This window comes from Melopsittacus undulatus, chromosome 4 (assembly GCF_012275295.1).
Source record: "Melopsittacus undulatus isolate bMelUnd1 chromosome 4, bMelUnd1.mat.Z, whole genome shotgun sequence".
NCBI classification, from domain to species: Eukaryota; Metazoa; Chordata; class Aves; order Psittaciformes; family Psittaculidae; genus Melopsittacus; species Melopsittacus undulatus.
In genome coordinates this window covers 80803801-80822162 of record NC_047530.1, presented here as the reverse complement: position 1 = coordinate 80822162, position 18362 = coordinate 80803801, and the positions used below count along the sequence as shown (strand labels likewise).

At 37.1% G+C, this 18362-nt stretch overlaps 1 protein-coding gene across 1 annotated transcript in view; it reads right to left on the bottom strand.

Annotated features, from left to right (window-relative positions):
- The window catches only part of DPP10 (dipeptidyl peptidase like 10), a 234834-nt gene that overhangs the window by 142635 nt on the left and 73837 nt on the right, over window positions 1-18362 (bottom strand). Inside the window, exon 4 of the mRNA XM_005154047.3 lies at window positions 3875-3969. Coding sequence (XP_005154104.1) covers window positions 3875-3969 — 95 coding nt within the window. The remainder of the gene's footprint in view (window positions 1-3874; window positions 3970-18362) is intronic.

Sequence of the window (18362 nt, the reverse complement as noted above, 5' to 3'; positions counted from 1 at the left end):
TGAAGGCAAAATTTCTAAATATTTCTTTCAATGGATCCAAAACATTTGGAAAGTACTATTAGAGAACACACAGTTCCTACACATTTTCTTTCATCTCTGTGTTCCCTTCCTTTTGGTTTGGGTTTAAGAACTGTAACAGAATATAGAGGCTGAGCTAGAAACATAAGGGACCAGACAGACAACCCCCCCTAGGCAAAAGAATCTACATGCTCATCCATGCTTTCATCTCCAGTTTAGCCAGGTCTTGTGGCTGTGTTCTGTGTTAGCTGGTAACCTGCTCCTAGTGACTTTGTGTAACAGCTGATGGCAAAAGAATAAATAAACTGCTTGTTAACTTCAGTTAACCAGATGAAATTGCTTAGATAAATGTGGCATCATGTTACTTACTTTGGAACTGTAACTTAATAAAGTATTGCTAAATGCTGAAAAACTGGTAGGCATGTCATGATCATGGTGATAGGCACCTTGGATAGATGACAGGGAACATATTGTAACTGCATATCGAGGCAGCATCGTAAACATCAGGATGCCACACAGTGATTCATGTCTAGGGCCTTTTTTGGCTCCATTTAATAGAAGACTTGCCCAGCCTCCAGCTGTTAACATTTATATGCCGCTGGCTCTGAGTATTAACTGTTTATTAGACAGCTTAAACAGGATGCAGTACATGTATACACTGAGAGGACAAGCATGTATTAAAAAATGTCTTTACGTTATGCTATGTAAATATGTTAATATTCTTTGTGCTTTACAAATTACTATTTTCACTTACATCACTGTATTTGCTATCCATAATATTGCTTTGCTGATAGTTTAATTAAATACAAGCCAGATTGTTTTATTAATATATTGATTATAAAAAAGGACTCCATTTGAAAAGCATGAATGAAGTGCAATGATTTCTTCTGCTTCTGAATGAAACCCAACGAAACTGGAAAAAAAACCCTTTAATTTAGCAACTGTGGACAGATACTTCCCTATGGAAGAGAAATGGGCATCTTAGAACAATCAAATACTAACCTTTCTTCCTTCCAGATGCATGACTATTTTTAAAGGTTTGTTGTTTTTTTAAAATCTTTTATACCTGTAAATAGTTTAAAAAAATAAAAAAGGCAGTTTGCTTTTTTTGCTGATACACATGCATAGTATGCATAGCAGCTCATTAGTAGGTCTATCTGACTTTTAGACACTAAGGAACACAATGATGGAGAAAAGAAATGTACTTTGCACAAAAATGTACTTTGCACAAAAATGTCAGTCTCTAAGGCACAAAAGAAGAGCCAGCAATCCATGCACAATGGAAGACTGCTTCAGGGGATTAGGGCTGAGGAAAACAGAAAACCTCTTCTGGGCTGCTGGTTCATATACAGCCCAATCAGTAGTGACAAAGAGTCATTACTAGCCCCTTGCCTTCTCACAATGAGTTTATCATGGCAGTTCAATTTTCAGTAGACAATTATGAATGTTACTAAGAAAAACCTGCCACTTCTGCAGGTTGCTTGAGCAGAGAGGCAAACAGGAGAGAGAATGCAGATTGAAAGCATACAAAAACCTGCCACTTCTGCAGGTTGCTTGAGCAGAGAAGCAAACAGGAGAGAGAATGCAGCTTGAAAGCATACAAACTCCCATCAAAAGGTGACTCTTCCATGACTAAAACCCTTTGATATGGAGGAATGAGGGAACTTGTATTGCCATTGCCTATGTAGGATTTGTGCTGTATTTTGTATTAACACGAGTCATCTCTGCAGAGTCATTAAAACAGCACCATTCTAATTATGCACCAGCGATTAAGCAGATGTGGCACTGAGCAAGGAAAATGTTGATTAATGATCAAGGTGTCTGTCTAACTTTGGAAGATTACATTTAGCAGTGTGAATCTGGGGACAGTGAAGCTTAGAAGAATGGGACAGCTTTTTATTTCAGCCATACTGTCTACCTCTGTAATGTTATGATCTGTTAGGATCACTGGCCACCTTGTCAATAGACAACTCAGCACAGCAACATTGGCCATTGCTCTCTGCCAAATGTCTATCAAGAAATTTGTCTAATCTTCTGCTCTGTGTTCCGCTTTTTATGCTAATTCCCTATGAATAATCACCGCTGGAATTCACTTTATTTACCTCTAACACTCTTAGGTTCTGACTAAGAAAGAAACTTTGAAGGAAGATATGCATGTTTTTATTTGTCTCTGTTTAATACATAATTGTTGGATGGTTGCTTGAATATTAACCCTTTTTGCACCAGTTTCCCACATTTATAATTAAGCATAGCTATTGAGTGTCTAGAACTCTCTCAGCCTGCATGACTTCAGGATAAATCAATTCCATAAAAAGCAGAAAGTAGAGCAACATTGTGAGAAGAGGGGATGTTCGCAGTGTGAAGCAGGCTCTTCCATACTCATCCATCATTACTTGGCAAGACTGGTTTAGCATAGTGACCTGAATAGCTTGTTACGCTGGCACTGCACTTGACATTATGAGCCAAATACTTGCATCCAAAAGTGTATGAATTAAATCTGTGAGGAAACACAAATCTTATCACTACAGTCAAGTTTTACAGCCAGGGATGCCCAAGCAGCTGCTTGCACTCAGGTTATATGCTAGAGGCAATATATATGCTTGACACAGTTTATTCTCTACTTAACTAGGCAAGTGCTCACGCAGACATACAGATAACATGGAAAATGCTTTTTCAGTACTTTGTGGTTTGCACTTTACAGGAATTCACCTTTTCACCTACTTTTAATTGCGCCTGCTAGCTTTTTTGGCATTAAGTGGTACCCTGAGGCACATCCCAGCATATGGAAGGGTGCAGCTTACAGAAAGGGAACCTCACATACATAAACCATTAAAGTACAATTCTCTCCTCCTTTCTCCTTCATCTTTACACTGACCTAGGAAGTCAGTGTCACGTTCTTTCTCCTAACTTCTTCCTAGTTTGAGGACTTAGAAGAAAAGGTCACCGGGGTTTTATGCTTTGAAAGAAGGAATCTGTACCAGCAAAGGCAAGGAACAGATCAGGAATAAAATCAGCGTTTGCCAAACACCACTGATGAAAATCAGTCATCCTTTTGGGTCTGCAGGTGCAAAACATTTTACTAAATTAAAAATAAAGGGATTAACAATAACAGCCAGTGGTCTGTACAGAGAATTTATAAGTAAAGATTGACAAGCCATGTGTTTTTGCTGCAAAAACCTGATAAACTAGAATTACAGGGTAGGATATTGGTATCACTGAGAATACAGCATCAAGCAAAGCTAAAAAAAATGTAAATTAAGGCATTAAAGCATCTCACAGCAATTACAGCTAGTCAGAAAACTATGCAAATCACTCAGGTATAGATTATTTACTGGTCAAGAGGAATAGTCCCCAATCATCTAGCTTGCCATTACAACAGAGGAACAAGTAAATCAGAGATTAACATGACTAGGAAATATATTTTTCTTTCCATATTTAATTCCATAAAGGAATATCTTTACATGATTTTTGAACACTCTTCCCTTTTATAATAGTGAAAAGCTCTAAACATTCTGAGTAGCATTCCTCCATTTTATGAAATCTTTTATTATATTAGACATCAGATAAATTCACCAGGACACACACCAGCCATGATCCTTTAAATGGCCTAAGCAAAGGACAGACTACAGCCAACAACATATCCTCCAAATTCTTAGTTATTTATACATAGGTTGAATAAAGTAACAACTTCAGCCAGAAATTGTGCACTGACAGAGGAAAGTATTATACTTTCCATTTATATATAATATATAAATATATTTTCCTTAACCTTTATATATGATCTCTCACTCCTATTGTAGAAAAAAATGTCAGCAGACTTCCACGAAGAAATCAGTAAATAATATATATTACTTACAAAAGTTGTATTTTCCAATAATAATGTTGTCGTATTTGTTTCTATATTCAGTTCAACAACATGTCCATTCCTATTTTTATACACCACTGCTGTATCTGCAACAACAAAGGTATTAACAGTTAGCAAACAAATTCAGTGTTTAATACATCTGTAGAGAAAACCAGCATATTAACCAGAATATCTTTATTATAATACACAAACAAGATTGAGAGAATTGCAGTCAGAATATCTAGTTTTCTTGATTTGCCTCATGAGCTTCAAAGATAGCAATTTACATCCTACAGCTTTATCACCTCACTCAAAAATATTATTTGATTTGAATTGAAACATTTTGTGTGGCAAAAACGTACCCAATGGGATTGCTGTGAGCAAAGTAACATCTTGAATGTAAAACTTCTCTCACTGTCGATCTGACAGATTGGTATCACTGTCACTTTGACACTTTAGTGTCCACCCATATCCACTATGAAAAGTGCCATAATACCAAAGTTACATAATGCAACGAAAAAAGCTTTTGCTGGTGGACACCATATTCACATATCGATATGATTCTTAACAAAACTTCTGTACTGTTCCGTATCTCTGATAACTGGTCTGATAAAGACATGCACTATATCTTACAACAGTCCATGTCCTGTGTGATTATTGCTGGGCCACAGAATACCAGGTTGTCACATAAACTGAACGTTGTCAAAGAAGGATTAAAGCTATGTCCATTTGTAGAACATTTAGAATGCTGTGGGATGAACCATCATAATTTTTTCCTTCTACCACTTACTGCATTTGTAAGCTTCTATAAGAAAAACATTGAATCCACCTGAACTAAGGAAAAAAATAATTACAAAACTGATTGTGGCTCCTATTAAAAAGGCTTTCAATCTGTTTGTATCAATACCTGTGAAATTACCAAGAAATAGGCGACAACTACATAAGTCTTGATTTAAAAATCAAGAAAACTGGTTCCAAATTTCCTACTATTTCTAATATGAGATTGAACAGATTGAGTGCTAACTCTTTTCTGTTTTTTTAAAGCCATGCAATTGATATTAAATCAAATGAAACTATTTTGTTATAAAAATGTAAAAGGCATAAGGAAAGTTCTAAATTAAAGCCTAAATGAAACACAAAAGAACTTTACTAATCCTTAGTAATATCCAAAAAATTCATTACAGATCCCTGAATTTTATGAAGTGGGAAGTAAACATGGCTAGAGGAAAAGGTTATGCTATCATAAAAATGTGCTTCATGTTTCCAGAAAAACGTAGCTGTATTTTAATGGACTCCACAGAAACTCTAGATCTACAGCACTCCTGAATGTCCCCTAGTATGTTCTCTAAAATTCATAAAGCCTCATTTGAAGAGCTTGCTAAGCTATTTTAGGATCAGGGCTGAGAAATGGGGTGGGATTGATGGAGTTTAGGACAGTATTATCAAAGCTTTTGTTTAGGAAGAAAATTAGATGGTTAAGTGTGGAATTAATAGCACCATCTTATAACAAAAAAGATTTCAAATACTCGCTTTGAATAAAAAGAAGTAACACTTTGTAGAAAGATATTTTGGTTTTTAGGTTACTGGTTAGTACAGAACATTAAAGTTTTTGGAACTTCTTGTAGGGTTTTGTGCCTGTATCCTTTCAGGTACTTAACACAAATCCTCAGTGATGTTGTACCAGGGAGCTAAGCAATACTATAGTAAAAATTAGGCTGTCTGGCTAAAGAGCTGTCCCCAGTTACAAGCAAACCATAATGTGATAACCAGCACATATATAACTCAGAGACATTTAACTCCTGCCAACAACTAGCCATGTTCATTCCTCCTGCTTGGACAGTGATCTGAACAATGCATTTTTGGTCCATAGGTGAGACTAATATGCCACCCAAATCCAAACAACAGTATTAGAATGTAACTCCTTCTCAGTTACCTGCTTTTCTACATGCCGTGTACATTTGGCCAATAGGATTTATAGCATCATGCCTCATTAACTAATCTTACCAAGAACATTTCACCCAAATTAAGAATTGTCCCTTAAAATTGCTGAAAAGACCCTGAGTAAAATATACAGTCCTAGGGCTCTTCCTGCAAGTCATACACACAGGGTGAAATGGCATTTAGAATATGAAATACTATGAATGACATAAATTAAAGCCTTTGTTCTCAAGTTAGAAGAAAATTTATTCAATTATTAGACCAGAAAGGTGAGCCAGTCCTTTTCAAAAAGCAGGCTTTACTGTCCAGTAATTATACCTCTCACTGAACTTGGGCTTTCATCTCTGTATTGGACTCAGTAGTTAACTTCTGAAGTGCATAAATTAAATGAACGTTTGCAAAATACATGGAGATTCTCAGATACAAAATTATATCAAAATATAATGTATGCATTGAGCATGAACAGTCTTCACAAGTAATCATATTAATTAATAAGGAAGTCTCATTCCAATCTATAGATTGAGGTTTTGATGGTCACACAACATAATGATGATTTTTTCACTGATGGCTCAAAAGTAAGTAAAGAGCCATAAACGTACACTTGTTTTGAAATTCTTGTTACCGAGAGTAAAAACGTTCACAGAAGAAAATAATACCTAGTCCTTAATACCGTCCACTTACACAACTGATTTATTTATTTTGTTTATTATCTTGGTGTCTTCACCACAGAGAAGTCCCTGACTCTTCACACAATTATTCAGAGAAGTAGAGTTCCTACTTCAGAGAAATTCTTGTTTAATTTTAAAGAAAGAGTAGTATTACGTAAAAAACTCTCGGCTGGGCACAAATTGCAGCACTGAAGAGTCACCTAGTCTACCTAAGGTTCTCACCAAAGTAGAAAGCATTCTGCCTTAAGCAAAGGAGAATGTGAGGAAACCTCTGTAAAGAACATGTGCTATCAAGTCATCAGTCCAGAAAGCCAACCATATCCTGGGCTGCATCAAAAGGAGCATGACCAGCAGGTTGAAGGAGGTGATCCTGCCCCTCTACTCTGCTCTCGTGAGACCTCACTTGGAGTATTGTGTGCAGTTCTGGTGTTCTCAACATAAAAAGGACATGGAACTGTTGGAACAAGTCCAGAGGAGGGCCACGAGGATGATCAAGGGACTGGAGCACCTCCCATATGAAGACAGGCTGAGAAAGTTGGGGCTGTTTAGCCTGGAGAAGAGAAGGCTGCGTGGAGACCTCATAGAAGCCTTCCAGTATTTGAAGGGGCCCTATAGGGATGCTGGGGAGGGACTATTCATTAAGGACTGTAGTGACAGGACAAGGGGTAAAGGGTTAAAAATTAAACAGAGGAAGTTTAGATTGGCTATAAGGAAGAAATTCTTTACTGTTAGGGTGGTGAGCACTGGTATGGGTCGCCCAGGGAAGCTGTGAATGCTCCATCCCTGGAAGTGTTCAAGGCCAGGTTGGACAAAGCCTTGCATGGCATGCTTTAGTGTGAGGTGTGCCTGCCTGTGGCAGGGGGGTTGGAACTAGATGATCTTAAGGTCCTTTCCAACCCTAACTATTCTATGATTCTATGTACACAAAACAGATTTTAAAACAAATAACTGAAAAATTCCTATTTGAGATAGTTCTCAAATTTCTGAAAACTCTGGAAACTCCAGATCACTGGATGACTGATAAATTTATTCTCTGCTACTGAAAGGTGAGGACAGTCAACTAAACATCTGTATATGTTACCTTGACATCAGTCCCAAATAAAATAGTGGCCCAATAAGTCCAGGATCCTTCCTACAAAATACTGGCCAGCAATATAATTAACATCTGATAACATTTTATGGAACACAGACCTTCTTAAAGTTTGACAAGGCTATGTTTGATAGAGGCAACTATGCTGAAAATGTGTATTGGATTTTATTTGTGACATTCAATTTATTTTATGACATGATTGGAAAGCTTACATTAAATGGAATTAACAGGGAAACACAACAGGAGGATTAAAAATAGCATCACTAATTAAAATAAAGAGGAAGACAGGGGACTCCTCCCAAGAGATCTGTCTCACCTGGTTAAATGGTCATTGTTGTAGATGGGAGACTGGAACTGAAGAGCAGTTATGAAAAGAAAAGCTTATGGGCTCATACAGATAAATGCTGTACAACTAGTTCTTAATGCACTATCATGACAAAAAGAGTTAATACAATTCTTCAGTATAAGTGGATCACAAGTAAATGCCCTAGGGTGATCTTGCCTCTGCTTACACCACTGGTGAGATTGGGACTATTGTAAAATGGCCAGTTCCTGGAACACACAATGCAAGAATAGGAAATGTGTAAAGAGAAATGCTAAAAAACTCAGTGTAAATCTGGATCAGAAAACAAACATAAAAATGCAAGGTTAAAATGGCTAAAATTATTCAGGTTAACAAAGAGAAAGTTTAAAGACATCTAAGTCATATATATATATCTAGGGAAAAGTTGACAACAGTTATGGACGCTGGGATGTGTGGAAGAATTCAGCAAAGGAGATGATCGAAAGTGCAGCCCTGAGACATTTTTTCTTAAAGATATGGTTTAGATCTTTATTTCAAGAAATAGTTTAGTCTGAAGTTGAGTAAAAAGTATAAAGGGTGAGACTGGATGGCTGTAGCAATCTCTTCTGACCTGTAATCTGTGGATTTAACTCCCTCTATTGATTTTTCCCATCCCCTTCTGCAACAAATCTTTGGAAATACAGGATTGTCTGAACAATAAAACTCGTATTTGTAGCTGTGTGCTAAGACAATTTTAATAAAAATCTCAACCCTTGGGTTTTTTTTTAGCTGGCTGCCTATGGCAAGGGATCCTTGATAAATATCAAGGGATTTTTTCCTTTTTTTTCCTGACACATTATTCGTGTCCTGCTTGTAAGTTCTATTCCACTTTCCTACACATTATCAACCATTGCTCTCAGCTGAAGATGGGATACTGGGGTTGGTTAGTGACGCAGGTCCGTTCAGAGAATCTGCATGGACAGATGGCTGATATGATGCTCATGCAAATCCCACAGATCTCAAAAGAAAAAATTTTCCCAGGCAGATAAAATGGATTACCACTCTTTCTCCCCTCCATTGCCTAACCGTGAAACAGGTGGTTTAGTTTACTTGCTGAGATGGTTCTGGTTTGTCTTACCAAACTGATTTGCTTGATTTGTGCATGGGTTTCAACAATGACTGTCATAGACTTCTTGTTCTCTGTGTTGCATATGGAAGGTTTTTCACCAGAACTGCAGCATTTAGTTTAATTAAACTCATTAGGTTTTTAGAAGACAAACTTGATGCTTGTCTGAATAAAGTAACATACTTGGTGATTCATCAGTCACTGATAATATACAGAAAAAGGTATGGTAGGCTCAGCTTTTATTATAGATAACTCTCATTGGGAGGAATTTATTCCACCTCTGGTTCTGAGCTTATTTCTAAAGCAGATTGTGAGAGGCTCCCTAGCGGACATACACCTCTGTAAGCCAAACCTGCTGCTGAACAGGTTATCTGCAACTTATTTGGCTTTCATAAAGAACACAACATTAAATAAAACATTAAATGAAAGCAAACTAAAAACAAAGCTCTTCTGTAATTATTGCAGAGTAGTAATTTCACCTGAGTCAGCAACATATTACTCTTCTTACAGAATTACACTAACTGCAGAACCAACAATAATTTATTTTATCATTGTGAAGTTAAATATCTAAATTCTTATGCCATTGTTTTAAAAGTATATCTTTTCATTATGTGCTCAATGTCTAGGCAAAGAAATGAAAAACATTTTCTGCTGAAATGACTGATCCACACAATTTAAATAATAGTTTGGAAATATATCAATACCATAAACATAGCCCTCAGTGATGCAAATATTGTGCAAATACAGTAGCATCATAATCTCAGATATTTTTAAAGTGAAAGCAGTATTTCATATAAAGAGTTTTACTAAGGCTATTGTTCCCAGTTTAGGTTCAAATATAGTAAAGGTTCTGCTCAAGATCAGGGTATTTGTTGTTGGCAGGAGATGCAGCTCTATACTCTGCCTGGCCTAATATCTATTCTTATGGGGAATGTCAAAGTACAGGCAAACTATCACAAAATGCAAAAAAATCAATACAAAACTTTTTTATTTGATAAGCAGCTTCACCCCCTTCAATTCCGCAATAATTTCTTTACCCTCATTTATTGAATTTGCCCTCATTTACTGAATTGACAATACTCTGCCATGTCTTAAATGCTACAAAATTCATTTTCAGCACTTACTGTTCCAACTTGCTTCACATAAATGTTCAAATTATTGGAAAAATCCCAGGCCTTTTAAATTTGAATGGAAACTCATGTATTACTTGGGGGAAAAAGCAGACTAACCACCATCCTGAAAATCAAGCCCTAGATTTTGCTAGTGCAAGAATTTGACTCAGGGTCTACATGGCCTTTAATTGTCTAATTTTCTGAAATTAGGACACTGAATGGTGGTTGTTTATTTGATTAATATCTACTCTGATTTCACATGTCAATGAAATTAAGTAACTCATCCTGTAATTGAAACTACACAGACTGGATTGAAAGGGTAAGTTACTGTATACTTTAAAGAAAACCTAAATTGTTATTGAACTTACACGTTACAAACACTTAAAAACTTACTATTTTTTAGAGCTAGCCTCTATTACCTTTACTCAAAATTACAGTATCTGTAAGCAATGCTTTGGGAAGTGTATCAAGATTTGGCAACTGTTTTGCAAATAAATCACATAATTATTTCAAACAACAGTTATTCAGTGTTAGTCCGTGGAGCTGTTTTCTTTACTCTTTCACTAGTGCTCCTTCACCAACTTGAAAAACAAGATTTACTTACAGACAATGATTACACCTTACCTCACAAGATTATAATTAAGTAGGGCAAGTATTTCCTTAGAAACCAACCTTTTCCTTGTTTAGATGCACAAGTCTGTCCTGTTAGAAACCTTATTGCATATCATCAGTTTGCTGCTCCAAAGAATTATAAATGACAATATAAAAGACACTAAAAAAGAAGATACACAAAGAGCTGAAGTGATTTGCCAAAGATCACACAGCCCATCAATAGCATGTTGAGGAACTTAAGTCTCTTGATTTTTAGTCCAGTATCCTTTTCATTTTCACCTCAATACTGATCCAATTTTCTTAGTACTTGGAAGTTTTCTTCTTTCATTGGTGGCATCTGCATATTCAGACCTGTACATGACACAAAAGCTCCAGGCTACCTATCGTATAATTTTTTTTCTACCACAGAGTCTCTCCAAGAGACTCTCTGTGTGCCTTAAACTGTTGACACTTATTGACTGAGTATTTAAGCTGTACAAGTCAAGAGAAAGCTAGTCATATCCTACATGTGAATGAACAAAGGTGATGCAAAATGCTTTTTTCATTTCTATAGGTCTCTACATCTAGGATATATTACAAGAGATCACAGACCAACAGAGATATAAGGTATGATCAGTCAACTAAGTCTTAAGGGTCATCAATGCTGGACTTCAAAAGACCTAGCATCTTCAGGAACAAGTGGTGTTTGGTGATAAAGCATAAAAGCAGGAACCCTGCCCTGCATGGACTCTTTGAGAATTTATAAAAACTTAACAAGGCAGGTTAGCCTCACAAAGCACACAGGAATAAGAAGATTCCTGAATCAGAGCATCCAATATTCTTTAAGCTTCATCTTAGCCATGCTAGAGTAGTGTTTCTATGAGTGCATTTATTTTCTGGAGTATTATTCTAGTCTATCCACAGAGTTCTTAAGCTGTGAATGTTAAGGTTTGAATACACATTGTGGTTTTCCTCTAGCCTTTAACAGTTATCATAGCAATCCAAACATATTATAGAAAGCTGCCTAGCTTGTAAATCTACATTGTCATGTTCACTAGGATGAACTTGAATAATCTCTGCAGATGCTAATAGTGACAAAGAGTAACAGAATCAATAGTACACCTCTGGGAGGAAAAAAATCTAATTCCTACTAAATTCACAAGACTGTTAATGTCAGTTTTGTCTGCAAAACAAAAGCACTTTAGTAGAATATTTGCTAGATTTGAATTATTTTTTATAACAAGGTTTATTTCATGGTAACTCATGTGATAAACTTGTCCATCAATTTCAAGGAGACATGCCAAGTTCAACTTGCTAGGATGCGACTCAGTAGTGTTTTAGAATTTACTAATACTGAGTAGTTTGAATAAAAAACTGATTTATACAGAAGGCACAGAGAGCATACACAGCTAATTGCTTGCTAATATGCTCATAGCACTGTAAATCTTAGCCTAAGCTAGTTGCCTAAAGCAGCCCAGAAGTACTAGGCACTGACACTCTTAAGTATTCACATCCTAACCTTCCCTCACTTACAAACAATAAATATTACAGACATCTGATGGGCTTCTGTCCACTTTCATAGAGTCACAGATTCATAGAATGGTTTGGGTTGGAAGAGGCCTTAAGGATTATTTCGTTCCAACAGCCCTTCCATAGGTAAAGACACCTTCCACTAGAACAGGTTGCTCAAAGCCCCGACCAAACAGGCCTCAAAGAATTCCAGGGATGGGGCAGCCACAGCTTCTCTGGTCAACCTCCTCCAGTGCCTAGCCACTATCACAGTAAAGAACTTCTCCCTAATATCTAATCTAAACCTAACCTCTGAGTTTCACTATTTTCCCTGGTCTCATGAGAACACAGAACAGGGACCCAAATCTGGGGCTTTTCCCTATCCAGCAAGAGGAGCAGATTCATCCCCCCATCCCTCTAGGAAAGTCTGCCCTCCACTTGGTCAAAGAAGGCCCAGCTGATGAGCCCTGGGTCTCATTTTTAAGGGCAGGGCCCAAAGAGTTTTCTGGGGATAGAGCAGCAGCAATACTCAGGCAGTTTTTTGTATAGAATCCATCAGATATTAAGGCAATCTACCAGTCTTGAGAGTATAAACAGCATGCAAAAAAGTGGAGGAAAGAGGAGAGCCATGCAAGCAATGCTGAAAATCTCCACAGTAAGAAATCTTCAGGGCAGTTTTCACAAATACTAATAATGTTAACCTGAAGATTGCAAATGCTTTATTTCCCCATTCAAAATATTTACTAAGTTTTATTTATTTAGATAAAATTCTGCTTTGCAGCACAAACAGCAGCATTAGTAAGCATCCTCCTTTTCCTTATAATTTCTTTTTTTTAAAAAATACAAACGTAAGAGAAGGTTGATACCTTGCTGTCAGCAAATATGTCATTCAGCCCCTGATGCACACGGTATTATTAGAACTGCAGATGGCATTTCATTAAATTGATTATAGAAAATGTCATGCTAATTAAAATAGAGAATGATTTCTGATTTAATGAACAGGAGGTGCTAGACAACTCTTTGTCTAATTAAGTGTTTGCTAATTAAATAAAATAGTCATTTACAAAGATATTACAGATACAGACCAAATTTCAATATGCCAGATAAGTCACATGTCAGCTGAGTATGATTTCCACTGTTTTTTTCTGAAAGTTTAGTCTTGTTAGTAGTACTTTCAATTCTGGGCTGTGAGCACACACTGAAGCCGGCTCATGTTCATTTTCTCATTGAACAACATCCCCAAGTCCTTCTCTGCAGGGCTGCTCTGAATCTCTTCTCTGCCCAACCTGTAGCAGTGCTTGGGATTGCTCTGACCCAGGTGTAGGACCTTGCACTTGGCATGGTTAAACTTCATGAGGTTGGCATCAGCCCACCTCTCAAGCGTGTCAAGGTCCCTCTGGATGGCATTCCTTCCCTCCAGCGTATCAACCGAACCACACAGCTTGGTGTCATTGGCAAACTTGCTGAGGGAGCACTCAATCCCACTGTCCATGTCACTGACAAAGATGTTAAACAAGACTGGTCCCAACACCGATCCCTGAAGGACACCACTTGTTACAATGTAAACTGTGACTCTTCTAGACAATATTTCATTATATAGAGGATTCCTTACTCAAAGTGGTAGACACAGGTAATTCCTGTTCTTTCTGACTTCTACAGGTCTTCTACTTCCCTTTCTATTCTATACCCACATAAAGTAACCAAAAACCAGGTGAAAATCTTACAGCACAGTATCTACAGAAATGAAAGCAGCACAGTCATAGTAGCATCCCGCTGGACACACGGAAATTAGGTCTGCTGAGGATGTAGGTTTCTCAATTATTAAAAAGAACTACATGAATGGGAAGACAGAACCCAGAAAAGCAAATCTTGAGTGTTATGCTGATATTGATGAATTAATCAGACTAATAAAAACAATCTGAATTTTATTTATTTTAATTATGTTTATTGCATGTTGTATACTTGTGCAAAAAGAGGTAAGTAGCACAAACTGGGAGTGCAGGCATTTGCAAAAAACCTATCCTCCTCCTTTCTTCAACTCCAGAATAAAGTGATCAGGCATGCTGTATTGGTCTTGGAAAATTCAAGTCTTCATCCATAATCAGTGTAACTTCCTCTTTTCCTAATCTCGTCATGGCTATCATACCAAGTCATGCTCAACCTATGCCAATTTTCAGTGGTTCCCATTACTTTATTATATCAACATACGGAAATCTTCAGCTCTTCTCAACAGCCAATATTCATTTATAAAATTGCAGACTTCTTCCCTATCATGCAACTGCGCAAGATGATGTCTCATTAATAAAACTCCAAAATTCCTGATATCCACATGCCAGCACTTCAGACGGGACAGAGGAAACAGACAGCTCTTGAATATTAAGAAAACCACTGGGAAATTGACTTAAAAGAAAAAAATACCATAGTGACATATATATACCACAGTTAAATGAAGCCTTATTCTCAACTGAAGCAGATGAATAAATATTCACTGCAAAGGTACTAAAAGCAATAAGGTGAACAGTGACCATTAGCCACAGGTAATAATGCCTGTCATGAGCTTGAGTGGAAGAACCTGACTGTCTGCTGCCTGAGCAAGCCACTTCTGTACATGCTAGAAAGATGTAAATGCAAGATAAGTTGCTGAACTACATCAAAAGACAATAAAGATATAGCTAGATAGACTGAAATGCACATAACCACAGAGAATGTAGCTGAATAAAGTTCTAGTGACTATACTGGGGCTCTACCCAGAAGTTCTGTGGAATCCAGGTATATTGTCAGCTTAGTTTTCTCAGCAAAACTTAACCTCACACCCGAGTTTTTGAAAGATACATTTGACATCTGTATACTGCCATGACAACACAAAGCTGTTAAAATTTAGGCATGTCTAAGTTTTTCCTACAAGTTTACCTATTTATTAACTGGTAAGTTAAATTGCAAACCCTTGATGACTTGGATCTGGAGTCCAAGGAGTTTACTCACCCCTTTAGGTCCACATGAAGGTGTTTCAGGAAGCTGATTCAACCAGAGCTGATGGCTCAGTGCTTACCATTATGCTCAGGCTGAGGGCGTGCACTAAAAAGATCACAAGTGCAGCATCAATGTGACCTCAGGGTTGTCCTTAACTAGATGTGTAATGCAGCTCTGGAGAATGAGGCATTCCCAGCAGAGCAAGTCAAAGGCAAATGAGGTCATGGCATAGGATTTCCAGGTTTACACTGGCAATGCTGCTGCTTATTATTTACCAGTCTCCAGCTAACTTCTGTAGTAAATGGAAATTTTGGTAAATCCAGTACAGGCTATAGCAGACTTCATTTTGAAGAAATGACAATCAAAACAGAGGATACAGAGAACATGATTATGCAATGTAGTATCTAAACCCCCAGTGAGAGCAAGGGTAGTCTAGAGTCAGATTATTTGCTAGTGACAAAACATGCAGATAGTTTTGTGAAAAATTAGTATTCACAGGCACTTGAAAAGTGAAATAAATGTCTGTACCATAAAATTAGCTTTACCCAGATCTCATAATAGTTTTCACTCAGGATGGTGATACCTTCTACTAACATATCCTAACTCTCCAACGTTAGTCAATGCAATCAGAGGACAATATATTATATCCCAAAATAAAATATGCATATCTATCCCATTAAATACCTAAAGTGGCAAATAACAATCCCATTCAGTGCTCCATTTTCCTTAATTTTTAAGGACTACTCATTTCTTCAGAATAAACTTTCAATTGTCATGAAAATGACAAGCACCAAATTTACCCTGCCTGGCATTGCTATTACAAGACTGCATCACACACACAAAACAATTACCTCATTAACCACTACAAAAGCAAACTCTCCTCTGTAATGAACTTGGCCCACAGTCAGTACCAGGAGAGAATAATCTAACAATGAAAAGCATGTTGATTACTTAGAGTATGTCTTTATATTTAATGAGCAAGAGAATATTTAATTATATCTATCCTAACTTAAATGGCTTCTGTCATGGTTTAAACCCAGCCACACAGCTCGTTCACTCACTCCCCCCCTTCCTCCTCCAAATCACAGAGAGTTGGGGAGGAAAATCAAAAGAATGTAGCTCCCATGGGTTGAGATAAGAACAGTTTAATAACTAAGGTATAACACAAATCACTACTGCTACTACCAATAATAATAATAATGATAAAGGAAATAACAAGGGAAGAGAATACAACGCCTCACCAACCACTGACCGATAACTCACCCCCACCTCGCCTGACTGAGCACCGACGATACCTCCTCTGATCTCCCAGAGCACTAGCCCTTCTGGGTAACTCTCCATTACATCCTGGGCATGATGTGCTGTGGTATGGAATACCTCCTTGGCTAGTTTGGATCAGGTGTCCTGTCTCTGCTTCCTCCCAGCTTCCCTTCCTCCCTGGCAGAGCATGAGGCTCAGAAACACCTTGGCCAAACCAAACATTTGAGCAGTAACTAAAAATGTAGGTGCTATCAGTACTGTTCCCAAGCCAAAAGACAAAACACAGCACTGCACCAGCTACCAAGAAGGAGAAAAAATGGCTGCTACTGCTGAACCCGGGACAGCTCTCTACTGCCTTTTCCATGTCTAGTATACCACAGAGTGAATCCTTATTCACAAATGGTACTTAATCAAGTCCTCATCAAAACCAGGCAAATATTCAAAAGAAAATAAATAAATAAAATTTTATTCATTTACCAATATGAAAAAATGTTAAGAAAAAATAGGGATGTCTCATTTATATGCACATGGTTTCTTCCTTGAGGCTCTGCACAAGTGAATGCAAGCCTCCTCCAGTGCCACAAATATACTGCCACTTGGTGTAAACACATGTCAAAACAGCTGCTTTTTTGGCTAGGAGTGAACAAGCTATGTCCACAACACAAAGTCTGAGCCTCTACCTCTAAAAATAGCTATTTCATCATCAGCTGGACAGTGATAACGTACTCTATTTGAGTTGTGAAACATGTTAGAACAGTTGCTAATTATCTGCGAAAACCAATTCCCTCTATTTTTATTACTTTGTGTGTAGGTCTGGGAGTGCATATCTGTTCACTACTGAGAGGCGACAGCTCAAATTTTGTGATCTTAAATACGTAGTTCAAATCTACTCTGAAATTCTGACTTGTAGATAGCAATGAGACATTTTGCAGAGAACAATTTGTGGCCACTGAAAATTAAATTAAATTTAAAATTATGCTGAATAATAAAGTATCTGTGTGCAATAGAGATGCTTCCTATTTTAATAAATATTCTTCATTATCACACTTGGTTCAAAAACTTCAATAAGCCACTAGTGTATTTAGCCTCAGCCCTTTTCAGCAAGATATTTACCATGTGCTTCATTTTCACTGCACTGAATCCAACAGCTTTGCTAGAATTTAGACATCTTTGTTAAAATCCTGACAGTATTGGAGATTATGAGTTTTGTTTCACAGTGTAGTGGACCCACAATTTAGCAGGTGCAGCTAAATGTCATAGAACTACATGACTAACAGGACTTTTTTTTTTAATTTTATACTGCTAAAGACTAAACAAAATAAGTTATTATAAAAATAAAAAGGTAGGCAATTTTCACAATTATTTAACCTGCTTTTCCAAAATACCAGATGTCTCATTCTGATTTAAAAGGCAAATTCATTGATTAAATGAAGATCATTAGCTTACCATGCAACCAGTAATATATAAATCACATCAAGGCACTGTTTTGTGATTTTGTTTGTATCCTTTTATGAACCTAAGATACTGGTCTAATACTAATTTCTATGGATCCATCATCTATACTTTTGACAGAAATTAGACAGTCAAGTCACATGTGTCATTAGAATTTCTGCCAAGAAGTACTAAATCGTGTGTATCTAAATCTAACTCATTAAATGAAAGCTCTTAAGATGTCTTGCTGTGGCAGGTGTTAATTTCCTACCATACTTCTGCAGTTCTTGGAAATATCCATGCTAGTTAATTTGAAAATTAAATGGTGAGTGTGTAGGTATCTAATCAACATAGATAAGGAAACACAAATTTGGCACATATATTTGAAAACACTGGCATATTTTCCTTTGGCATTCATTCGTTTCCACTGCTATGTTGAAGTATGGGGAATTAGACAGGCAGTGCAAGCAACTGTGTAGGATCACCATAACAGTGCTTATCTTTATTCAGCGAATCCTGACC